The sequence below is a fragment of the Jaculus jaculus genome, chromosome 23 (genome assembly GCF_020740685.1).
Source record: "Jaculus jaculus isolate mJacJac1 chromosome 23, mJacJac1.mat.Y.cur, whole genome shotgun sequence".
In the NCBI taxonomy this organism is placed as follows: domain Eukaryota; kingdom Metazoa; phylum Chordata; class Mammalia; order Rodentia; family Dipodidae; genus Jaculus; species Jaculus jaculus.
Genome location: NC_059124.1, coordinates 3,306,924 through 3,333,556, shown reverse-complemented (window position 1 = coordinate 3,333,556; position 26,633 = coordinate 3,306,924). Strand labels below are relative to the sequence as shown.

Sequence of the window (26,633 nt, the reverse complement as noted above, 5' to 3'; positions counted from 1 at the left end):
TGGACATTTCAGGTTTAGTGAGAGATTCTGTCTCAAGGAAATAAGGCAGAAGAGCAATAGAGGAAAGTCAACATGCACCCCAGGTTTCTGCACATGTGTGTAAGTTCTTCATGCATCTGTATATACATGCATGCCCCACACTAAATCACAAAAATATACCACACTACATACACCAAAGAGAGAGTCAACCTCCCCAAACAACACACAAGAAGAGGAGGAGAAGGAACAGGGGAAAGAAGAAGAGAAGGACATGAAGGAAGACAAGGAGAAGATGATAGCTTTGTTCTTTATTTGCAAGATATCTCACTTGTATGAGTTCTCTCATGTACAGTGATGTATGACTTGCAGTGAAATTTTCCTTTGCATTCTTTATATTCACAGGGCTCCTAAGCAAATTTCCAGTAGATAACCATTTTACATTTATTATACCCATATGACTCAACTGAACGAGCTCCTAATGTACAGTGACTAGTGACTTGAAGAAAGCTTTGCTACATTAAACACATTCTTATGGGTTATCATCAGTATGGATTCTCTGGTATATAGTTAAGTTTGACTTCCAGAAGAAAGCTTTTTCACATTCAATACATTAATATGGCTTCGCAACTCTGTGTTTTGTGATGAATGATAAGGTGTGACTTCCACAAGAGAGTTTTCACATATTTATTCAGCTTCCCAACTGTGTAAATTTGCTGATGTATGGTGAGTGGTGACTTGAAGAAGAAAGCTTTACAACATTCATTACATTCCTTTGATTTATCACCCAAATGTGGTGTGGTGTGATTTCCAGAAGAAAGATTTTTCACATCTATTGCATGCATATGTTTTTGCACCTGTGTAAATTTTCTGATGTGAAGTAACTTGAAAGCTCTCCTACACTCATTATATTTACACAGTTTCTCACCTGTATGTCTTCATTGATGAATGATGAGTTGTAACTTTTGGTAGAGAGTTTCTTCACATTCATTACATCCATATGGTTTCTCACCTGTATGTGTTCTCTGATGAGTGGTAATTATGATTTACAAGAGAAACTTGCCTCACATTCGTTAGATCCCTATGGTTTACCTGTATGTGTTCTCTGATGAATGATGAGGTGTGATTTCTGAGAGAAACCTTTCTTACATTCATTACATCCATATGGTTTCTCACCTGTATGTGTTCTCTGGTGCATGATAAGGTGAGACTTAAAAGAGAAACCTTTCTTACATTCATTACATCCATATGGTTTCTCACCTGTATGTGTTCTCTGATGGATGGTGAGTTGTGACTTAGAAATGAAACCTTTCTTACATTCATTACATCCATATGGTTTCTCACCTGTATGTATTCTCTGATGGATGGTGAGTTGTGCCCTAGAAGTGAAACCTTTCCCACATTTATTACATTCATATGGTTTCTCACCTGTATGTGTTCTCTGATGAGTAGTGAGGTGTGACTTATGAGAGAAAGCTTTCTCACATTCATTACATTCATATGGCTTCTCACCTGTATGTGTTCTCTGATGACTGATGAGATTTGATTTATTAGAGAAAGCTTTCTCACATTCATTACATCCATATGGTTTCTCACCTGTATGTATTCTCTGATGAATGGTGAGTTTTGACTTGCGAGAGAATCTTGTATCACATTCATTACATTCATATGGTTTCTCACCTGTATGTGTTCTCTGATGGCTAATGAGGTATGACTTATAAGAGAAAATTTTCTCACATTCATTACATCCATATGGTTTCTCACCTGTATGTGTTTTCTGATGGTTGATGAGGTGTGACTTACAAGAGAAAGCTCTCTCACATTCATTACATTTGTATGGTTTCTCACCTTTGTGAGTTTTCTGATGCACACTGAGTCCTGACTTGTGGAAGAAAGCTTTCCCACATTCATTACATTCATATGGTTTCTCACCTGTATGTGTTCTCTGATGAATAATGAAGTGTGACTTACGATAGAAAGCTCTCTCACATTCATTACATTCATATGGCTTCTCACTTGTATGTGTTCTCTGATGAACGATGAGGTTTGATTTATTAGAGAAAACTTTCTCACATTCATTACAACCATATGGTTTCTCACCTGTATGTGTTCTCTGATGAATGATGAGGTGTGACTTACTAAGGAAAGCTTTCGAACATTCATTACATTCATATGGTTTCTTACCTGTGTGAGTTTTCTGATGCACATTGAATGCTGACTTACTGCAGTAAGCTTTCCCACATTCATTACATGCATATGGTTTCTCACCTGTATGTGTTCTCTGATGACTAATGAAGTGTGACTTACGATAGAAAGCTCTCTCACATTTATTACATTCATATGGTTTCTCACCTGTATGTATTCTCTGATGAACGGCGAGGTATGTCTTCCGAGAGAAACCTTTCAAACATTCAGTACATTCATATGGTTTCTCACCTGTATGTATTCTCTGATGAATGGCGAGGGATGACTTGTGAGAGAAACCTTTCAAACATTCAGTACATTCATATGGTTTCTTACCTGTATGAATTGTCTGATGTGCAGTGAGTTGTGACTTATAAAAGAAACCTCTTCCACATTCATTACATTCATACTGTTTCTCATCTGCATCAGTATTCTGACGAAGAGTGAGATTTGCCTTCCTAATATGAAATGATTTCCCACATTCATTATATTGATATGGCTTCTCACCTGTGTGCGTTCTCTGATGTATAATGAAGGCTGACTTAGTCAAGAACATTCTCCCACATCTATGACATTTATAGGGTCTCCCTCCTACATGAGTTCTGTGATACACAGTAAAGTCTGACTGCTGGTAAAAACTTTTCCGAAAGTCATACAGTTTCTCACCTGTATGCGTTGTCTGATGAATGTAGAATTGTGACTTATGAGAGAAAGCTTTCCCACATTCATTACATTCATATGGTTTTTCATCTATATGGGTTCTCTGATGAATGGTGAGTTGTAACTTCTGAAAGAAAGTTTTCTCACATCTATTACATGCATATGGCTTCTCATCTGTGTGAGTTTTCTGATGCACACTTAGTTGTGACTTAGAGAAGAAAGCATTTCCACATCCATTGCATTCATACAGTTTGCCACCCAAATGAGTTCTCTGATTATTGAGACCTGACTTCTTCAGAAAAGTATTCTTATTTTCATTACATTCAGGTGGCCTCTCACCTGTATGTGTTCTCTGATGAATGGTGAAATTTGTCTTCTTCAGAAAAGCATCCCCACAGCCATATGGCTTCCCAACTGTACGAGTTCTCTGGTGAAGAGTGAGTTGTGACTTCCCGAAGACAGATTTCTCACATCCATCACCTTCATATGGTTCCTCACATGTCTGAGCATTCTGATGAGTGGGATGTAACTTGTGACAGACAAATTTCTGGAATTGTTTATATTCATGAGGCTTTGTATAATAGATACTCACTTGAGGTTTTAGTTCTGCTATGGAAGGAAGAAAAAAGTTTATACAAAACAGGGCCTTGACTTACAAGTGCTTCCCAATACTTGGACACATACTTTTGTAAGATCTCTCACAACAACTATATTAATACTATTTTACTCTTATATTTACTAAATTTAATCTTGGTACAGATGAATACCCCATGCAAATTATACTTGGTGGATTGCTCCTTGATATGAGAGATGTTTCAAACAATTAAGTGCAAACAAAATTACAGATTTCCTATATTCACTCAATTTACTGAAGGTCTCTTAATTGTGAAGTGTCTCCATGTGAGAATAACATTGACATCTGGGTTCCCTTTTGGAGGGGGGTTGAGGTAGGGTTCTACTTTAGCCATCATTGATATACAAGTTATTTACATAGTCTCAAGGTTGCCTCAAACTCATTGCAATACTCTTACGTGTACCCTCCAAGTGTTGGTATGAAAGGTGTGAGCCACTACACCTGGCTGGGGATACTTTTAATGTGACCTCAAGAGCAATTTATGTAACTTTTCTGAAGACAGTTCTACATTGGAAGAGATTTAATCTAATTTGAATTTAAGTTTCAGTGTGATAACCTAGTGGCAAATGGTCTTTTTTTTTTTTTTTGACATTGAAAAATGGGGAAGAAAGTGGGCTGGAGACTTGGCTTAGTGGTTAGGGATTTGCCTGCAAAGCCAAAGTACCCAGGTTTGATTCCCTAGGAACGATATAAGCCAGATGCACAAGAGGCATATGTGTCTGGAGTTCGTTTGCAGTGGCTAGAGGCCCATTGTTTCTCTGTCTCTTCTCTTCTCTTCTCTCTCTCTCTCTCTGCTTGCAAATAAAATTTCAAAAACATTTTAAAAAGCAAAAAACCTTCTAGAAAAGACTCCAAGGGACAAAAAGTAAACAAATCACACTAAAATGTGAAAGCAAAATAAGAAAAATCCTAAGTAAAATATAGGTAAGAAAACTAAAATTCAAACATAAAAGACATCAGCATATGGAATAAAGAGAAAACAATGTAGGAAAATACGTGAAAAACCCACACAAAGAAATTGGAGAATCCCTATAGCCATGTTCACTAATACTGGAAATTCAGAGACTGGGAGGCATAATTGGGGTTTTAGCTGCAGCCTAATATAGTTACTCCAATTGTTAATGTGTGCTCGATGATGAGTTGACACATGAGAAACATCAATGACAGGGCTGCATTCATGTAAGAAAGATGCTTGCATACAAGTCACTCACTGGTGACCATCAATAACCTTTTCAGATGATGGGACTAGGAAAAATTTTGCTCACTATCAAGGCCCCACAATTCTTAGAGATACAGGCAAACGTGCAATGCATCTTCCATGTGGGTCAGACAATGAAATATCAGAGATCACCAGGACTCATGTAGCTACTTTTCAAGCTTTGCTTATCAACAAAGAAACAACCACATGATAAGTGAAAGAATGGAGAATGCAGCCATGTGGTCAACCTGGACTCATACTTTCCAGTTGCACATGACAGCTAAATCTGGAAAGCTATGATAAAAGCCTGGAAAAAAAACCCAACATGGTAAGTATAAGCTTAGTATTCTCCTTCTTTGTATCGATAAGCAATATGAATGAATCTTTACCATTATGGGTGATGCTACCAAACCCTCCATATCTTGAGTTCCCTAAGGTTATCATTTTTCAGTGATTCTAAACCCAACTTTGTCAGATTTCACTACTGCATCTTGTGTCTGACACACAGAAACGTTCCGTGTGTATATGGCCTCTCAGGATTGTGGTTTTTCCTTCTTTCCTGGTTTAAAAAGTATGAAGATGATGTCTTCCAGCACTCCAAGGTAGTTTGGCAAATTGATGCAACTTCTCTAAGGCAAGTTACATGTTATAGATTGAGTCACAGTCAAACAGAACTATTCTTTGAATTTACCACTTGTCAGAGACAGATTTCTACTAATATCAAATATAATAAGATTTTGGCCCAAGAGCTTTTAGTACTGCCACTCTGATCTTGAATTTGTGGCTTTGTATTGTGTTTTCATCTGGGAGATGAGAATAGATAATTTCTTTTTCACTGAACTCTCATTCAATTTTTTTGCCTTTAAGATGTCTCTACTCCTCTTTTTCAATCACTGGCACACTTCTTCTCTTATAAATATGCAATATTCCTTGTCAACTTCAGTCTACTCATGGACATTGTAACATGGAGCAAACTTCTAGTCTCTTATCTTACTTTGGAATCTCTGATCCTCTCCTTTCTCATTTCCTTTTAAATTCCAAAGGTGACTACAACAATTAGTATGGTAAATATTAAGTTTACCGTCCTGATTTCAACTACCTATCACCATCGTAAGCATGGTCACCATCACTGAATTGTGCACTTAAATACATATTTTTCTTCCTTAAACTGTTTCTTCTCAGCATATTATCATAACAAGTTGAAAGCAGTAGCACTTATCACAAAACATGGACAAATGGCAATTCAGATGCAAAATCTAATGTAATATTTTCCAAGGAAAATTATAAAGGCAATGGTACAAACAGGGTTATGGGTGGATATGGACAAAGTGCTTCGAAAAGTACAGAAAATATATGTCTGATTCATAGTCACAGAAGTATTTAGGACTTGAATAGAAGGTGATAAAGAGAAGTTAGCACAATTATTCCCAAAGACGTCTTATCTCAGTGACCTTCTTTCCCCAGTTTGTAGTCACTTGCCTGGATGCCTCTGAGCTGAGCTTTCTGGTACACTACATGGTGCATATCCTTGCTCTAACTTGAAGATCAACTCTGGTTTGCTCATACAGTGCCCTGCAAACAGGAAATAATGGACAAATTTTGCAAATACATTAAATCAGGAGGACTCATGGAAGATGATGATTCCATTTCAGGAACTTTGCTCTACATGGTGAACTAAAAAGTTTCCTTAGAGAAGGTCTACCCTCATGAGGTTTTCTGACTGGAATATCACCCTCAAGTGACATTAGCCAACAAGAAGTATAAGAAATGATTTTAAAATAAAAATTAAATGAAGATAATGAGGGAATATAAGAAAATCAGAAAGAGAGGTGAAGACATTTTTGACAGGTAGAAGAAAGATAGAGTTGTCATAGAAAAGAATGGGAAAGAAAGACTGCTAAGACCTCAATAAAAGAATGAATAAAAAAAAATGACACAAGACAGCAAATTTGATAAGGCAGACAAAAAATTGTAAAATGACAGATTTAAAAACAGTTCAGGCAAATTAAAGAACTGGAAATAATATAAGTGCTATTTGATTCATTTGAACTCAAAAAAGTGAACATTCCTAATAATTATATTCAAGAGTGAACCAAATTAAAAACAAAACAACAAAAAAAATAGTTTCCATAAAAGAATTTTCTATTATAGGAAAGGGATTGACACAGAGGTTCTACTATCTCATGAAAACCATAATATATTTGACCAAAAAATTCTTCTGTCCCAATATATTCAAACTAGAAAAATGCTAATAAAACAGGGAATTCTAATGATTTCAACAAAAAGGCCAAAAATAGCCATTGAAAAAACACCCATTGTTGGACCTGGCGAATTATCAACTGTTAACTCACATCTGAGCATTATACTGATTTTTGAAACTAGTCACAAAAAACAAATTATAAGCCCAGTATCTTGAGTGAATAAAGGTGATAAAGTTCTCAATGAAAAAGGAAGTAAAGAAGGGCATATAAAATTATCACAAACTTGGGCTCAGCAAATAATAGTGGTTCCCATGTAAGCATGAGGGCCTGTGGGTATATGAAACTGCCTGAGTTCAAATCTCCAGATCCCATGTAAGACAGCCGTGCAAGACCATGCACGCCCGTTACCCTTGGCCTGCAGGGGAACAGAGAACCAAGAATCTTTGCAGCCCTATAAGTTCTGGAATCAGTAAAAGGAGACTCTGGCTTAAAAGAAAAAACTGGTGAATGAAAGAGTGACAGTGAAGGTCATCAGATGTTCCATCCTGGTCACTGCAGATGAGTGACGCCTACCAGAGGTGAGTGCATGGGGTATTCAACAAAACAAGCACACTCTCTCCCCCCACTCTTCTACAATGACTACTGTAGTGTGAAGGCTAAAAAGTAGCTTAGTTCTACAGGAGTTATCTGACATGCATGAGGCCCTATGTTCAATTCAAAGCACCTAAAGATGAAAAAAGGATGAACTCTTAGCCTAGGATATAAGATGAGGGCAATAAACAATGCAATTCCAAATCACAATGGAGACTAGAATAGTTTGTGTGTAGACCAAATGACTATACAGAGAAAGAGAGAAATGGAGCCAGGTGCAGTGACATACTCCTTCCCCCAACACTGAGGATGCTGAGGTGTGAGAATCACTGTAGTCTGAGGCGAGCCTTGGCTGTACAGTGTCTTCTTGGATAATCCAGGTCCTATTAATACCCTATCTGAATAAGCAACAACAAAAATGTCTGAGATGAAGAGATGTCTTAGAAGTTAAATGCATAGAAGAGATACCTGTGATGCCTAAGGACTCAGGTTCAACTCTTCAGGTCCCACATAAACCATATGAACAAGGAGATGCAAGTGTGCAAGGCCACATATGTGAAGTTGATGATACATGTGTCTGGAGTTTGATTGAGTGGCTGGAGGCCCTGGTGTGCCAATTCATTCATATTCTCTCTTTCTCTCTCTCTCTCTCTCTTGCCCATAAGAAATACAAAAATAAAATAAAATAATTAAAGAGATCAAATCTTTATGAAACTAGCCTTTGTTCTCTAATAAAGTTGGAATTATTGATTTTCTCCCTTAGGGCTATTAAATCATTTCATAATTGAATATTTCATTTCTTCCCAGAATAGTCATAGGATGTAAATTAAATATGACAGGAATGAAAAGAAAAATCATGCATGTTCTCATTACACTTACAAAGTTCAAGTTGACTTAATAGAGATACAGAATAAAACAATAAGACATTTGTAGTGTTTTGAGTCAGGTGTCCCCTACGAACTTATGTATTCTGAAGGCTAGGTCCTCAGCTGAAAATTGAATTGTTGGGGGCAGGCTCATGGGTGTTACAACTAGCGTCCACCTGCTGCTGTTTGGCATACTCTCCTATTGCTATTGTCTACCTGATGGTTGCTAGGAGATGTTATTCAACTTTCATTCATCCCATAATTTCCCCCTGTAATCATGGAGTTCCCTATAGTATGTAAGCAATAAAATAAAGTAAAGTAAAATAAAATAAAATAAATCCAAAAAACCTATTTCCTCCCACAAGCTAGATTTGGTCGAGTCTTCTTTGACAGCCATGTGAAGCTGCCTGCAGAAACAGGTAATTAGAATATAGAAAAGGAGTAAAAGGAAAAGGGATGGAGAGGCTATGGTTGAAATTAGCTGGGTGAACCAGGCGTGGTGGCACATGCCTTTAATCCCAGCACTAGAAGGCAGAAGTACGATGATAGATATGAGTTTGTGGCCACCCTGAGACTACTTAGTGAATTTCAGGTCATCCTGGGCTAGAGTGAGATGCTACCTTGAAAATCAAATAAATAAATAAACAAGAAAAAACTGAGTGCATTTGGAGGGAATAATTTCTTATATTCTAAAGTACAGTAGTAACTATGCACCTGGCAACAAATTAGAATTTCAAAACAGGTGCAAAAATTGTTAAATGTTCCCCATATAAGTAATAGGTGACCTGACAGACTCTAGTCATTACATATGTGAACTGCAAAGGTGCACAGTTGTAGATAATGTGTCCAATGCTAATGTGTCAATTAAAAATCACAACGTCAAAATATTAAAAGTTAGCAATGATATCTATACTCATGAATGTAAAGGAAAGTAATTGAAGTCATTGCTACTAAGAGTTTCAGGGAGGAGTGAAACTTACCCAAGCACACAAGGCTGTTGTAGTTTTCTAGCATCACATCCCTATAAAGGGTTTGCTGAACAATATCAAGGTATTGCCATTCTTGCCAGGAGAAATCCACAGCTATATCTTCAAATGACACCAACTCCTATAATGAGATATTTTTCTTCAATATAAGACCATATGAATAGGAAAAGAAAAGAAGACTTCAAGATGGGCATGGTGACACATGCTTTTAATTCCAGCACTCTGGAGGCAGAGGTAGGAGTATTGCCTTGAGTTTTAGGCCACCATGAGACTACATAGTGATATGCAGGTCAGCCTGGGCTGAAGAGAGACACTCCATTGAAAAGAAAAAGAAAAGAAAAGAAAACAGGGTTCATTCTTTATATTTATCTTAGCAAGTAATTACAAAAAAGTACAGTTGATTCGTATGCTGCATCTTAGGAGAAGAGTCAAAATATCTTACCAGTGGCTTACTGTGATAATTGAATAAAAAATCATTATAGATTGTGTGTGTGTGTGTGTGTGTGTGTGTGTGTGTGTGTGTGTGTGTGTGTGATGACACTAGAAAGAAAATGCATAGGTTGGGGCTGGCACCATAACATTCTACATTGTATCTAGAAGATGTAAAGCCATGAGTTACATTCCCAACACTGATAGTAGAACAGGAACTATTCTTAATGTGTGGATCAAGACTCTATATGGAGTTTAATAAATTGAAGTAGGAATCATGGAAAATGTGGCAAAACTCAGAGGACTCTGAACAACGACGAGATATTAATTCAGAATCAAATATGTAATAAAAAATGAACCCAGGGTGTTTCTGGAACCAATTCTGCATGTTGCGACAGGTACTTTACTGCAGTAGGTAATTTTATTGCACCCTCTATTGGGAACACATACACACATGCACACACACTGCACTGTGTATGCCATGAAGCCATGCAAGTACAATCCAATGAATACACACAACTTGAAATACCTTCACTCAAACATATGGCACAAATACCAGTGTTTATATAGAGAACATGGATATATCTGTTCTCATAGAACCATAATAGTTTACTCCCAGACAAAAGGTTTTTAAGATTTGGTACCATTAGTTTCTAACATTTAAATATCAAATTGGTATAGAGTTGAACTGTGTTCTTAGGTAATCAAATGCATCTATCAGTGTACAGACCTGCTTTCACCTTTAAAAAGAACTCAGGGAGCTCCAGGTCATATACTGCTAGCCATATTTTGACCCATGCTTCAGCCAACCATTCCAGTAAACTCTTACCAAGTATTTTTAACTGTGTGAGCTTCATTAGTAAATGATCACTCTCTGAACAGTTAGGCCATATTGATAATTGAAGCCTGAACTACTTTTATGTTTCTTTGCCCATCATCCCATACACTGAATATATTCACCCACAGATATATTTCATATTTATGCTTGAGTGAGTAGCAAAACTCAGGATGCTCTTAAGAAGAGAGTATCACTAGTCACATATTCTACCTGCTAACTCTCATTATAGGTCTACTGGCAAAGTACTGAGTACTGGGTGCTGAGGAACATCAGTATTGTGCTACTTTGGATAGCCTTCATGTAAGGTCATTTCCAAGTTCAGATTCAAGAGGCAAAGGCAGAGACAGCAATACTGCAGGGGTTGGAGATATAATTGTCCCTACGTATGGGAATACCACATCCTTAAGCAAAATAAACCCACCAGAATGTGACAGTTCAATGTCCTTCGTGTTACCATGGTCTTTCCACAAATGCCCATCTCAAGTTACAGGATCTCACTGTTGCAATCAGGACCCATATTAGAACTGTCATGATTCCACCAGACTGGAACTTGACATTGCATAGTAAGTTAGACATTGTATGATGAGGGATTTGGGTTAGTTCTTGGCAATCTCAGCCTTATGATTCCAGGAGAGAAGACTCTAGGACACAGTCATAGATATTTTGATATTTTAGGTACACATGGAGAATGGAAATTTTATCTGTATATGCTTATATACTTTCTCTAAAGATGCTAGAAGCAACCTGACAATCTCATTATATTATTTACTTTTCACAAATATTACAAAGTTTTAATTGTAAAATAACTAAATTCCTTACTCCTCACAAGAGGAAAATGAGGAAGATCAAATACACAGTTATTTAAAAACCTCACAGCATGAATGTTCAGTGCTCTTCATGTCACCAGGAGAGTTCTTTGGTGGTGTTGGTGTTGGACAGGCAGTTGTACTTAACAATGAATCCACTTAGGAAATTCAACCTTTTAATTCTCTTTCTCTAGAACCACTTCTGATAATCCAATCAATGTAAGTCAGTATTATGTCAAGGAACAGAAATGAAAGAATGCATATGTATATTACAATGGGGATTTATGAGTAGATGATTACCTTTTCACGGCTGCTTAAAAAAAAAAAAAAAAAAACACCCATTCTGAAGCACCTCATGGGAGAAAAGGGCATATTTTAGCTTAAAATTCCAAGGGGAAACTTCATGATGGTAAAGGAAAGCATGTCTTGATCAGAGGCTAAAAACCACCTCCCGGCCCAACATCTGATGGTCAGCAGCAGCAGCAGCAGACTAAGCTTGCCCCCAACAGCACAATTCCCCAGCAAGGCTCCACCTACAAACTGCCATCAGATGGGGATCAAGCATTCAGAACATATGAATTTAGGGCGGACAACTAAATCCAATCCGCTATGTTACATATCTGTCAGCCATAAACTGTTGACCTTGCATGATGTAAAATGCAGGGTATTCAATGGCACTTTGAAAGTGTCCACAGTTGGCTGGCAGGGAATGACATGGAGTGAGTAGGCCAAATCCCTATTTCCCAGCTATTCCCAGTTCCCTGGTCTGGGTTCTCTCTAGCAGAGGGTGCGCAGATGGGCGCGGGAGCATGGAGTGAATGGGCCACATCCCTGCTTCCTGGCTCCTACCAGTTTCCTGGTCTGGGTTGCCCTGGGTTGGACGGTGTGCAGGCAAGTGTGGAGTGAAGTGAGTAGGCCAGATTCCAGCTTCCTGGTTCCTCTTAGTGCCCTGGAAGCGTAGGCCCCCTGTGGGCTGTAAAATCAGGCCTTTGGCTCTGATAGCCTGACTGGCCACTGGGTACAAACATCCCTGTTCACCTGAGTCAGTGGGTAAATAGGACAAAAACTTGCTTCATACTCAATAAACTCGAGGCTTCTTATAATGAGTGGACCATAATACAAAAAAGCCAACAAAAGTCAGAAAACAGATTTCCACCAAGGATGCCTAGTCCCACAATGGAAGCCTCAGATGGAAACATAAAGCAATCAACAGAAATTCAAACCAAAATAAAAACACAACAACCAATGACACCCTGATCAAAACCATTGCTAAACTGGAAGCAAACCATCAAAGAATCAATAATCAATGAAATTGAACAGAATTGTCTCTCAGCATATTCAGCTTTTATCAGTAGGCTTAACTTGACTGGAGAAAACATTAAAACCCTCAAAAGAGATTGAAGGTGAGTCAAAAAATGGAAGATCTCAACAACCTATTAAGCTTAATGAAGACTTGGTCAAATGTAAGAGTGACTTCCAAGAAGCATAAAGAAAGTCAGAACTCCAATTGAAATCATACCTCAAAAAGAGATGGACATGATGTAAAATAACACAACAGAAAATAAAAATCAAATAAAACTTACAAAAAACCTCTCTAGAACCCACCAGAAACAGAGTACTCATGTGGAAGACAGAAACTCTGACCTGGAAGATAAGACAGAAGAAATTGATCAAGTGGCCAAAAATTACACAAAGCTCAAAGAATCAGGTGAAAAGAATATGAGGGAACTGTGAGATACCTTGAAACGAACAAACATCCGGATAACGGGTGTACCAGAAGGAGAGGAAATTCAGATGAGAGGCATAGAGAACATATTCAACAAAATTATTGAAGAAAAATTTACATATATCATAATTGACTATGATAAACAGACACTTAGGCATACAAAGCTCAAGAGCATAACATATGTTTGTTTGTTTTTTTTCTTTGAAAAAGTGTATTTGTGAAATGACCTGTTCCTGGGTCTCCAACTCCTGGTTTCCCTGCTCCACGGGGTCATGTGCAGGGTGGATAGGCTGGAGCTCCTGCCTTTCCCCCACCTCCCACTTCTGTGGTCCTGGCACTCCTGCGGCTGGCTTGGGGTGGCCTGGGCCCTGCATGTGTGCTGCAGAAAAGAGGCTTTTCCTCTGGCTTTGTAACTGAAATAAACGAATTGAAGGTGAGTCAGCAAATAGAGCATCTCAATATCCAGCTGATTAAGATTAATGAAGAAGTAATCAAATGCAAGAATGAATTCCAGGAAGCACCAAGAAAACCAGACCTTGAACTGAAATCTTACCTCAAAATAGAGATAGACAAAATGCAAAATAACACTACAGAAAAAAAATAAATAAATAAGTAAAGCTTTTAAAAACCTCTTTAAAGCTCCTCAGATGGACATTCATGTAGAACACTGCTGGAAGACAAGACAGAAGAAATTGACCAGGAATGCAAAAACTTTCCTAAATTCTTTGCAAAGAGAATATAAGGGAAATATGGTATAACCTATCGTGACCAAAATTCAGATCAGGATACACCAAAATGGGAAGAAATCCAGGCCAGAGAACACATTCAACATAATTATTGAAGAAAATTTTCCTAATCTTGCAAAAGAGAGGCCCATCCAGACACAAGATGCTTACAGAACACCAAATGTACAGGACCAAAGAAGAATCTCTTCAACATCATAGTTAAAACAAGTAACAATGAAAACAAAGTGCGATTGCTAAAATCACCAAGAGAGAAATAGCTCACTACATACAAAAAGGCAATCCCATCAGAATTATCTCAGATTTCTCAGTGGAAACCCTGTAAACCAGAAGGTCCTGGAATGTAACACTTCACAGTCTAAAAAACCATGGCTTCCAACCCAAAGAACTTTAGCCAGCAAAAGTATCACTCATAATATATGCTAAAAAGAAAACTTTCCATGAAAAAGATTCAGCGAGTCAGCTTTATGATTATGTGAACACAAAGCCAAACCTACAGAGAATACTTCAGGGAATTGTGCTTGGTGTTATCTGACCTTGAATCTAGTAGTGTTTATTTGATGACGTTGGGAGCACCCATATTAGGTGCACATATGTTTAGAATTGTAATGTCATAAAAAGATTGTAATATCTTCCCCCTGAAATTTTCCTTTAATCAATATAAAGTGACCTTCTTTATCTTTCCTCACTTATGTTGGTTTGAAGTCTATCCTGTCAGAAATAGCAACACCTGCTTGATTCCTAGGCCCATTTGGTTGAAATACCATTTTCCATCCTTTCGCCCAAAAACAATGCCTGTCTTTCATGGAGAAATGAGTTTCTTGGAGGTAACAAATAGAAAGATCCTTCCTTTTAATTCAATCTGCAAGCCTGTATCTTTTTGTTGGAGCATTGAGGCCATTGACATTAAGAGTTATTATTGAAATGTATGTATTTGTACTTGCCTTTCTTCTTGTTTTGTAGTGCTTTCCCCCCTGTACTCTCCTGTATACATCATTCCAAGCCCTTCTGGCTTGTAAAGTTTGTGTTGAGTAATCTTCTGTCATCTTGAAAGGCTTGCCTTTGTATGTGACTAGATTTTTCTAACTGCTTTCAATATACTTTCTTTGGTTTGTGTGTTTGGTTTAATTTCTTTTTATTTATTTCATTTATTTATTTAGGTTTTTGGAGGTAGGGTCTTGCTCTAGCCCAGGCTGACCTGGAATTCACTCTGTAGTCTCAGGGTGGCCTCGAATTCACAGTGATCCTTCAACCTTCCTTTGTGATTGTCTCTGAGGTACAGAAGTCTGGAGAATTACCAGTGTTCATACTGATCATGTAGGCACAATAGATTTATTTTTTTAAGACTATACCTCAAAGTAGAAGCTAATTAGGGGCACGTGATCAAAGAATACCTCAGAGAAGTTTTAAGAGAGCAGAAATAACTATTGCCCTGATGGCAAGAAATTTACAATTTGCAAGGATGGAATTTATTTTCCGTCTTCAAACCTGCAAAAACTAGATCTAAAAGGAGATGTGGCATCAGTGTTTGTTTGACTGATAGTTTAGTTTTGTGCCATGTACTTATGGAAGAAATATATAAAACACATTTTATAATCATATGAGAAAGTATTTTTTATAATTTCAATGCTAGAAAATAAAAAGCCAAATTGTTATCTAGATAAGGAACAGAAAGTTTCCTTTTTAGTTTTTTTAAAAACAAAGTTTAAAGAGGTAGCGACCCTGCTACCCATAAGTGGGATGAAGACCAACAAGGGGACCCTGTGAGGGCACCTGGAACCACTGGAGCTGTAAGGGCAGACCCCCCAGAATACATGGACTGAGGCCAGCTCCCTGGTGCTCAGAGAACAGGGCAGTGTGGTTTAAATGTAAAATGTCCGTTACCTCACATGTTTGTGTCTTAGCATCCCAGTTAATCTTCAGCTGGTGCAGCCTTTGGGATTTGGGCTCGTTAACAAAAATGACAACTCTAGAAATATTTTTTTCAATTTCTGCCTGCTTGAGACATGGCCCAGCTGCTTTTGTTTTTTACTTCTCACCTGTTAAGTGCAGCAACAAGTGATGATAAAATGAAGGAAATGGGAATGGGGCAAATTCACAGCACTGTGTATGCCTGCAGTTTTAGGAATGCTATGTCTGTCAAGTCTAAGACAAGGCAAAGCCACGTTTCTGCCTGTATACCTGGGATTATGGCACAAGTTTGAACCTGATTGCCTTTATCCGCTGTGGTTATTAAGTAGAATGGTGACAGCCTGTCACTACATTCATTCATTGGGACTTTTACCTTGCCTGCATCTTAGAGGACATTTGAATTTAGCTAAGCACACGTTCAGAGGAGAGAAGTAAATGAGAATCTCCTCTCCTTAATGATTTAATGATTTCCATATGTAATTTCCACATGTAAATATTCAACGTTCAAGTTAAAAGACTTGGATATTGCTGCACATAAAGAATCTTCCTAACTCTTATAAAGCTGAGCCTGGTGAGGTCAGGTTTTGTCCACCTGCAATGCGTGGGAGATGAATAAGAGAAGTTTTGCCAGGCAGAGGAGGGAGGATGGGTGCGTTCCCGTCCTAAGTTGGAGTTTTGGCTTACCTCAGAACTGTGGGCTGGTCGTGGGGTGACGTGGAGGAAGTGTCACCAGGTGTAGACGCAGGGACAGTGCTATGGACTTTGACAGACCTCTCGCTCAAGGCTCTAATGCATGAGACAGCTGCTTGGTGGGGTATCAAGACACAGTCTTTGTTCCATCATTTCCCACTCACTGCTTTGATTGGTGAGTTTAGTAACTCCTGACTTTTCCTCCTACAACTGTCGTGTATTTCGCTAATATCGGAATTCAGTCCTTGGTACTTGTCAGTTTGAGAAGCCAGTGAGCAGAAATGTTAAAACTGTTGTATTCAGAGAACTGGCAATTTTGTAGAACAGAGGATTCTTCTCCTAGAGATGTCTTCTATACTATCATTAGCTAACAGATTAAATATAGAAGAGGAAAGAAAGACAATCAGACACATCCTTATCACACTTTCCAAGGTTCAGGGTCCATTGTGGAAGAGGTGGCGGAAAGAATATAAAAGCCAAAGAAGGGTGGTCCTCTAATGTCAACATGTATGAATACACACATACACCTAAGCAGACATGAATACGTAAGGAAACATGAATTCTACTTTTGAGTTGAAAGTGTGTTCAGTGGCAGATCGTATGTTTCACCAGTGATATAAACCATAAAAGTATTAGTTGTTTCAAATGTTAGGAAGCACGCAGTTTACAAGAGGAGACATAGGTATCCTTGTTGGAATTCAAAATTGATTGAAAAGTAGGAATTGGAGAGAGACCATTGTGGTTAAAGAAACACGCATATAACTACTTCCCTTTAAAAAACTAAAAATTGGGCTGAAGAGATGGCTTAGAGGTTAAGCACTTGCCTGTGAAGCCTAAGGACCCCGGTTCGAGGCTCGGTTCCCCAGGTCCCACGTTAGCCAGATGCACAAGGGGGCACACGCGTCTGGAGTTCGTTTGCAGAGGCTGGAAGCCCTGGCGCACCCATTCTCTCTCTCTCTCCCTCTATCTGTCTTTCTCTCTGTGTCTGTCGCTCTCAAATAAATAAATAAATAAAAATTAAAAAAAAAAAACTAAAAATTGCCGGGAGTGAAGGCGCACACTTTAATCCCAGCACTCAGGAGGCAGAGGTAGGAGAATCACCATGAGTTCAAGGCCACCCTGAGACTGCATCATGAATTCCAGGTCAGCCTGGACTAGAGTGACACCCTACCTTGAATTAAAAAAAAAAAAAAAAAAAAAAAAGTACAAAAAAAAAAAAAAAACAACACTAAAAATCCCCAAAAAGCCAAACCATGCAACTCAAGGCCACAAAAAAAAAAAAAAAAAAAAAAAGAAATGCAAACCCGAAGGCTATAAACAGAGTTAATAGCAAGATTAGGATAGAAATCAGTGAAATTCAGACTAAAAAATAATACACTGAATCAACCAGAGTCAGGTTTTTTTTCCAAAAAATAAACAAAGTTAGGGCCTAGCATGCCCATTCTCTCTATCTCTGTCTTTCTCTCTCTCTTCCCTCTCTATCAAATAAATGAATAAATATTTTTTTAAAAAATGAACAAAATTGACTAACCTCTAGCCAAAGTACCCAAAAGAAAAGACCTAAAGTAATAAAACTAGATATGAGCAGGTTATCACAGATTGCCATGAAATCCAGAGAACCATTAAAGAATATTCTAAAATGTTTTTTTTCCCAAGAGAACATTCAGAAGAAATGGATAAATTCCTAGACACATATGCCCTACCCAAATCAAGAGAATATAAAAACAAATGTGGACTACCAACGACAGAAGCAGGAATAAGCTTCCCCCAGGAAGAGGAGGCTCAGCAGGAGTGGGAGGGGCGACATGATCCAAATACATCTTGTATCTTTGAAATTCTCAATAAGTAAATGATAATAATAAATAAATCTGCCCAGAAAGAAAACCCCAGGTTCAAGTAGATTGACCACTGAGTTTTACCAAAATATTAAAGAGTGAACAAACTGTTCCATAAAATAGAAGTTTCACATACCCTAAGGGCAAAGCCAGATATAGTACCAAAAAAAGGGAAGATAAGACCAATTTCCATTGTAGGCACAAAAGTTCTCAATAAAACTCTGACACACTGAATACAAGAACATATTGAAACTATCATACACTATGACAAAATTGGTATCAACCTAGGGATACAAGTTTGGTTCAACATATATGCAAAACAATGTACATAGGACAGTACTTAATTAGACTTAAGGTAAAAAATTACATTGATTCTTTCAATGGATGCAGAAAAGGCCTTCACCAAAGTTGAACATTCCTTTACCATAAGGTCCCTGAAGAGATAAGGAATACAAGAACATGCCCAGCCCATCCCCTAACAGCTAGTCCAATAAATCCCTGTGTAACACAAATTTATTCTACTGGTTCTTCTCCTCCAGAGAACTTTAACACAGTTTGTCTGTAAAGGTCACAAAAACAGGAACAGAGCGGATGGGGAGGTGGCTCAGTGAGTAAAGCACTTGATGCACAAGCACAAGGACCTGAGTTCGGGTCCCCAGCATGTACGTAAAAGCCGCGAAGGTGTGCTAGCCTGTCCGAAACGCAGCATTCCTGTGCGGACAAGGGGTGCCCTGGGAGGAAGCAGGTAGCTAGACAAGCTGAAGCGAGCTCTGGGATCAAAAAGCACTGTCTCAAGCCGGGCGTGGTGGCACACATCTTTAATCCCAGCACTCCAGAGGCAGAAGCAGGAGGATCACTGTGAGTTCATCCTGAGACTCCATAGTGAATCCTAGGACAGTCTGGGCTAGAGTGAGACCCTACCTCGAAAAAAAAAAAAAATTGGAGTGCTTGAAGAAGACTCCTATCATGAACCTCTGGCCTCCACATGCTGAAACACTTACATGCATGTGCACTTCTACTCATGAATATACATACAGGCACATGCATCACACACACACACACACACACACACACAACTGAAAAGGTATAATGAGGAGAGAAAAAGCCCTTACAGTTTGGAAAAGTAGATAATAGAATGGATGTGCTAAGAAAACACATATGGGCTATGTGAAGGGAACTAAGTTTGTAGATTTGTTTTACAAGCCCCATGGATGATGGGTGGCTGGCTCAGCCATTTCACTCCTGATGCCAGGAGTCTGGGGTCAGAGATTTTAGAATTCTGTTCAAAGGGACTGGAAGGACTACCTACGGGGAGAGATGAGGAAAGGCCAGGCCCTTCAGATGGTTTCTGACCTGCAGTTAACCGTTTGTGACCAGATTTTTTTTTTTTTTTCTTACAAGTCCCAAGGACAATGCATGAATTTTCCCAAGAGAAGGCTGTTCATGTTGGGGTCTAATACCCATAAACTGCCAATTCAATTTCTGTCTATCAGGATTGGAGGGTCCAAAGGAGCAAGGAAGGAAAGAAAGCAGGAAGGAATGAAAAGAGAAACCAGGACTGATCTGACACCATCTAAAACCCAGCCTTTGCTGGAACTCATAGCTAGCTACCCCGGGATGAGGAACTGGATTCTGCAAAAGAGCTCTATTTGCTGCTTGGGATACAGACAGAGGGCTCATTCCTTTATTCTCTCTTTCTCCCAACTTCTTTGCATGCAGTCTTTGTCATGCCCTGGGGATAAATCTGAGCTTACTTGTGACTCCTTTCTCTTAAATTTAGAGTTCAAACCGCACACAAGCGAACAGGGGCCACATCACTCCAATCTTGGGGGAGGGGCAGAGTAAAGGATAGGAGGCCACTCACCTAGATGTCATGCAGACAAAGCAATTCAGAAGGAACTCAAGGCACAGGCCTTGCAAGGTAGATCCTCTATCACTAACTTTTATGTTAATTGCCAGAGTTTTTCTACTTGTGCAGTTTGGACTTGAAACAACTCCGCACAGGGAGGGACACACTGAGTGTTTCTGCACAAGCCCCACCTATACACACAACGCTAGGAACTGCATGCAGGAGGCAGAAGTTGAGCCAGGAAGTCAAAGGGGTACATAATGCAATGTCTGCCATGGGCAATTCTGTTCACGTCCACAAAGGACACACTGCAAGTCCTGAAGGCGCAGGTCTGTAATCCCAAGATCACGGGAAGCCAAGGGAGGAGCCTGCATAGCGCAAGGCCAGCCTGGGCTACAGAGTGAGACCATGTCTCCAAGAGTAAGTTTAAAACAGATACATGGAATATGGCTCAGTGACAGAACTTGTCAAGCATACACAAATCTCTAGTTTTGCTCCCCAGTAAAACACACACAGTGGAAGAGAAAAAGTGAAATGACTGAGAGAAAAGAGGCAAATCAAAGGACCAGGAAGTGGGAATCCTGATCCCAGCTCCTGTCCTATGTCCCCAGGCCCTGACGGAAAGGCCTCCTAGGAAAGAGGTGGTGAGAGACCCAGAGATACTAGGGAAACACTGGCCAGTGACATCAAAAACAGGAGAGTAGAGCTCAAATAGCTGTATTAGACCAGGCAAAGAGACAGTCACAAAGATTCAATGATAGATCAGAGACTAAGAGAAACAAACCCGGAGACTCACACAAAGCTGCAGAGACAGGCAGAGATGGTGGGATCAGAGTTTTGAGTTCAATGTTTTAAAATTTCCTTTTCATTTTTAAAAAATATTTTATTATTTATTTATTTGACAGAGAAAGAGGGAGACAGAGAGAGAGAATGTGGACGTGCCAGGGCCTCCAGCCACTGCAACTGAACTCCAGACATGTGCACCCCCTTGTGCATCTGGCTAGAGTGGGTTCTGGGGAATCGAACCTGGGTCCTTTGGCAGGCAAATGCCTTAACTGCTAAGCCATCTCTCCAGCCCCCTTTTCATTTTTAAAAGCAAAAGGAGTAAAGAAAATTCCTCCTGTCTAAGCCTCTTCATTAAATAGGAAAACAGGCTTATACTGCCTGGGGTGGAGGGGAGATTTGAAACAAGGGATAGGCCCCTTCCCCATTTCACCCCAGCAGAGCACTGAAGAGGACATACAGACAGAGGTGGAAGGAGATGGGAGCACACAGCTGTTCCTGCAATCCTGCATCCTGAGTTATCAGCCAAGCGGGATGAAGCCACTTCAGAGACCAAGGTAACACAGACACATGCGTCAGTGGCTCAGAGAGGGAAACTGCCTAATCATGGTCACCCAGCCAGGAAGTCGGAATCCTATTTCCAGCCTACAATCTAGTAATCCCAGGACCTGTAGGGAAGGATCCTAAGGATCAGGCAGTGAGAGACACAGAAAAATTCGAGACAGGCCACTGACAGGACAAAGAGAAGTTACACACATATGCCTGGATTAAGACAGTGAAAGAGTCACAGAGACTCACTCGGACTCAGAAACACTGAAGGCTCAGAGGTAACAGCCTAAGATGTAAACCCAGGACCCACAAAGCTTCACAGTGAGCTGCAGCCTCAGTCACAGCTGTACCTCCCTGCGGGGCTGCACAGAGAAGAATGGCTGCCCGTAGGAAGTGGTCGGCCATGATCAGACAGGATGAGCAGTTTCTTCTGTTCACTGCTGAAGGATTACCTGGTGAAACCAACTTCGCAAACCACCCACATTACTGCTTCATGCTGTGGACTCCATCTCCTACACGCCATGACCAGACACTACCTCTCACCACAAACCATGGGCAGGAGGCCCAAGCTCCTTTGAATCCAGATCAGTAATACAGCTTCCACAGCATGCGGCCACTCTGAAGCCCTCCTACACCTCTGCCTGACAGCTACAACATGTCTTTAGCCCATGACAACCTCTTCACAGAATGGTGAATAGCTTCCTGATGGTTAGTAGCAGGTGGGCATCACCCAAGATTATGAGAGCCAAGACACAAAGTTCTGAGCAGCTGAGAGCTACAAAGAAACCTGATGACTCAGGAACAGATATAAAATCCTGCAGGTGTTCAATTACACAGGCACAATGTTGCAATAACCTGGAAATCAGACATGAGGGTTCCAGGAGATAACAGGTCTGGAGTTCTGGGTCACAGAACTCAGGAACCAAGGGACACAGGCAATGGGGAGTCACTGAACCATGGTTATAGGCTGTTACCATTTATCTTAGGAAGCCAGGCAAAAACTCACCATTTCTAGATCCTGGGGTATAAAGTGTCCTCTCTTGATCCCACAGCAGCAAAGTTTCAGAGGGAATTCTGGAAAAGTTCAAGTTTCCATCTGGAAAATTAACAAAGTCACACCTCAACGTCATATATGTTCTGGCTTTAAACATAAATTATTATCATTGTTGAGGCAGTTAGAGTGACTGTGCCCTTGAAATAAAGGCAGGAATGGCCTTAATTCTGTTCATGAAATCTCCACTTTGCTACTGATTAAAGAATGATCTGACTTCCTATCTCTTGCCTAAAGGAGATTCCTAGACCTGTGTTTCTCCATGGACAACCTGACTTGGATGGAGTGTCCCTTTCCTACAGTTTACGTCCGACACAGACGTTGTGATTGGCTACACCACAGATGGCCTCTTCTGGAGCCAGCCACTAGCCCAGACCCATCAGCCCTCCCTCTGGCTCACCACTCACCACGGGATAAGGCTCTCTTGGCTGCCCGTTCACCACTCCTGAACCTCCAGGTTCTGGTAAGTCTCCCCTTGTCTCAGTCTGGCTGGGCTGAGATAAAGGAAGAAACCCCCTGACCCCAGGTTCCCCTCCTGCCCTCCACATGGCAGGAGCTCTCTAAACCTCTTAATGTTTCCTCCAGGCCCACCACACGGGCTCTCGGACCATGAGTGTGCATCCATTTTCCTTCTCTTGGTTTTGTACTCCCCTAAATAAAAATAATAATTTAATAAGTATTCATCTCAGTTTGATTTGCCCAATTCTTTGGTTAAATATAAACATGACCTCAGGGTTTGGGGTTCTAGGACTCTATTCCTAAACTCCAAGCACACTCACCCTCCTTTAACATTTGATATATACAGTAGGAATATTCTCTGTATGTAAATAACCATCACAGAAAATGTTTCTAACTGCGCTGGAATTCTTGACCTGCAGCTAATAACAAGCAGACCCCAGAGTGAGGGCTCCTTTCTCTTCCCATGTCCTCTTCATTTTCCCCATGACTGGTCTCCTCACTTTGCCCATAGTCCACAACTTAACCCTTCAGAACTCCTGAAACCTCCCTCCTTTCTGAGATCTGGCCTCCAGCCTCAAATCTCCTCCAAACCTCATCTTCCCTCAGAACACATTCCCTTGGCCCCTCATCCATCCTCAGAGATTGGGGAACACCAGGAGCTCATGCTTCTGCCATCCATTTTAAAGCCCAACGGACTTAGTGAAGACACAGCCATGGGAATATTTTTCCTATGCTGGCAGGCAGTAAGGGACACACCCACCAAGTCCCTGGTCCCTGGCCTCAGAGTCCTTTACTCCACAGAAAGCTAAGCTCTATATCCCACTGCTATCCTAGGTTTTGTGGTCCAGGAGGAGGGCTGGTGGACTGTAAAGCAGCTCTGTCCTCCCCCAGGCAAATTTCCACTCTTGCCATGCTACAGTCACAACACACTAGCCAGCAGGGAGCAACATTCCTCCTTTTAGAAAAGGAAAAGCCTGAGTCAGGGGCAGGAATTGGCTGCCCTGTGGTGCCACTGAGAGGTGACTGGGAATGAACTTGAGGCACAGGTCACAGCAGTCCCATGCTCCGTCACTGACATTCACACTCCTGGTTTGTGTTTATTTGAGACAGAGTGCCACTAGGTACCCAAGTTTGACCTCGGAATAGCTCTGCAGACCAGACTGCTCTGGAACTTGTGGTCCCCAACCTCCTGCCTTAACCTTCTGAGTGGCTGGGATTACAAATCTGCATACAGATGCCTATGGTGAAAGTAGACTGAGCCCAGTTTTGGCCCCCTCCCCCATTTCACCCAGAGATGGAAGGAGGCAGGAAGAAGCAAGACCTCTGGGCATAGCTGCAACTGGTATCCTGAAGTTAACCATCCACCTGGGTGGGGTCTCAGTCAGAAAAAAAAACCTCCCCAAACCAGAGCTACACAGTGGTTTTTATTGTCTTACACACAGGCCACAGAAGGCAGAGAGACACAGACAGATAAGATGAAGAAGAAAATTTTTAAAAAGACACATAGCTGAAGATTGGTGGCTCATGTGTAGAAATCTCAGTGCTTGAAAGACAGAGGTCAGAGGATTGCTGTGAGCATCAGGCAAGCCTGGGCTTTATAGTAAGTTCAGGTCCATCTTGACAGCAGAGTGTGACACACCCTGAAAAAACAAAAGAAAGAGAAAGAAAATCGGGAAAGGATGGAGAGACAAATATACAGTGCCAGGGAGAGCCAGAGAAGCAGGGAATCTCAAGCTCCCAGGGCAGGATTGGGGTCCGCGCGTCCTTCCTCTGCCACTGAGTATCCAAACCCTTCCTCCCTGACCTCTGTCACTCAAGAAAGAATTCAACCCCAGCAGCAGTCTTGTCCACAGGGAAAACCAGGAAAGCCGCAAGGTTAGGGCCTATGCACCAGGAAAAGGTCTGGAAGAGAATGCCCTGTCCTCCCAGATGCTGTGCTTCTAAATCCTGTCTGGAGCCAGCGGGACCTGTTCAGGTATGGGAGAGAGTGAATTTAACCCCAAGCCCCAGACCCTGGCCTTGAGCCCTAACTGTGGCCTACTGAGGTGTCTTACTAAGTCTCCATGTCTCTCAGGATCTCCCCACCTGGATCCAATGCTGATTTCACAGGATCCACCTTGTATTCTGAAGACTCCAGTGGGAAAGACAGATTCAGCACCCCGCCACTGCCTGGACAGATAGATCAAAGTGAGTCCCAAGGTAATGTCCACACCCAGGGACTCAATGTCACCCACTAAGGAAGTGCATGGTATCTGGATTATTCACATCTGCGTGACCCTAGTGCCTCAAAGTAGTGCATCCTTGGAAGAGATGGCAGTGAGAAACAGAGCTACACTAGGAAAACATGAACCAGGGATTACAGAGACCATGGGGGTGCCGCTCACAGGCCTGGAGTTCTACAGTCACACAGATCATCACAAAGATCCACAGAAAACGAACTCAAAGATCAGGTGAGGGACGAATAGACACACACAACCAGAGGCTCAGGGAGAACCCGGGAGGGGCGGTGGTCCTGAGAGCACTGATGCTGAATTTCTGGTGTCAGAAAACCCGGGTGTGTGATGGTGAGCCACCCAGCGAGGCCCAGAGTGCAGCGGCCATCCTCCACCTGGTGACGAAAGTCCCTTTAATAACTCAGCCAGGTGCAGGGCACCAGGAAAGCCCCACATTCTAGCTGCTCCGTTTCCCACTGTCCTCCAGGACCCATGGACAGGAATCGGAGGCCAGTGTCCCCCTCTCCCCGCCCACCACCACCACAGCCTAGGCGCCGGGCAGCCCCTCCAAAAGAACAGCAACCCAGGAGGTCTTCTCCCGGTGGCACCGTGACCCGCCAAGGGCTCCGGGTGTGCCGGGCAGCGGGCTGCAGGCCTGGGCCCGTGCGCGGTGCAGGCTCGGGGCGAAGGCTTCCCTCCCTGGCTCACGGTCCGCACGCGCTCCAAGGCACAGCCACCGAGAGCGCTGCAGCGTGGGACGGGTCCCCGCCCGGAGGTCGCCGGAGCCGGAGCCGCCCCGCGCCGCCACGCAGCACCAGGAGCCGGCGCGAGCGCGGGGAGGCGCGGACCGAGCGCCGGGCTGCGGCTCGGAAGCGGAGCCCGGGAGCCGAGGCCGCCGCGCCTCTCCGCCTCCTGCACATTCACGCCCCGTCGGACGGCACACTCACCGTGGCGGCAGCCCTGTGGCCCAGGCCACCGAGCCCAGGACCCAAAGCCCCGAATCCAGGTAAGAACGCGGCCGGGCGCAGACCCAAGGTGGCCGACCAGCGACAAAGGCCCGGGACAGCGGAAGCCCGCCCGGCCCGGCCTGCGCGTCTGATTGGCCAGCGCTTCAAGCCCCGCCCCTCAGGCCAAGACTGACAGCGGACGGAAAGAAGCGCAGGGCAGATGAAGCCGTGCAACCTGGTAGACGCAAGGGGCTGTTCACTGCTCTAATGAGAAAGGAAGATCAGAGGTTCAAAGCCATCGGCAAAAATAAATAAATAATTAATTAATAAATAAATTAATTAATTAATTAAAAAAATTGAAAATAAAAATAAAAACTAAACCTGGGGCTGAAGAGATGGAGAGATGGCTCAGCAGTTAAGGCACGTGCTGGCAAACCCTCACCACCTCTGGTTTCTACTCCTCAGTACCAACATAATGCCAGATGCATCTGGAGTATGTTAGCAGTAG

General features: G+C 41.6%; 1 protein-coding gene across 1 annotated transcript; it reads right to left on the bottom strand.

The window, feature by feature from the left end:
- Nucleotides 1-267: 267 nt before the first annotated feature.
- Nucleotides 268-26,250, bottom strand: LOC101601417 (zinc finger protein 268-like). Its single transcript, XM_045139685.1, has 5 exons — nucleotides 26,126-26,250; nucleotides 22,462-22,551; nucleotides 9,291-9,417; nucleotides 6,132-6,224; nucleotides 268-3,429 (listed from the first exon to the last, which is right to left on the bottom strand). Exons 2-5 carry the CDS (start codon nucleotides 22,462-22,464, stop codon nucleotides 1,058-1,060), a joined length of 2,595 nt encoding a protein of 864 aa, XP_044995620.1. The 5' UTR covers nucleotides 22,465-22,551; nucleotides 26,126-26,250; the 3' UTR covers nucleotides 268-1,057.
- Between the last annotated feature and the right edge of the window lie 383 nt (nucleotides 26,251-26,633).

What these genes read in the sequence shown, in the direction of transcription:
- LOC101601417 (XM_045139685.1), bottom strand. An exon ending in CAACAGCCTTGTGTGCTTGG is followed by an intron (nt 6,225 to 9,290) that starts GTAAGTTTCACT and finishes TCCTGTTTGCAG; the next exon opens with GGCACTGTATGAGCAAACCA. An exon ending in CTCAGCTCAGAGGCATCCAG is followed by an intron (nt 3,430 to 6,131) that starts GCAAGTGACTAC and finishes TTCCTTCCATAG; the next exon opens with CAGAACTAAAACCTCAAGTG.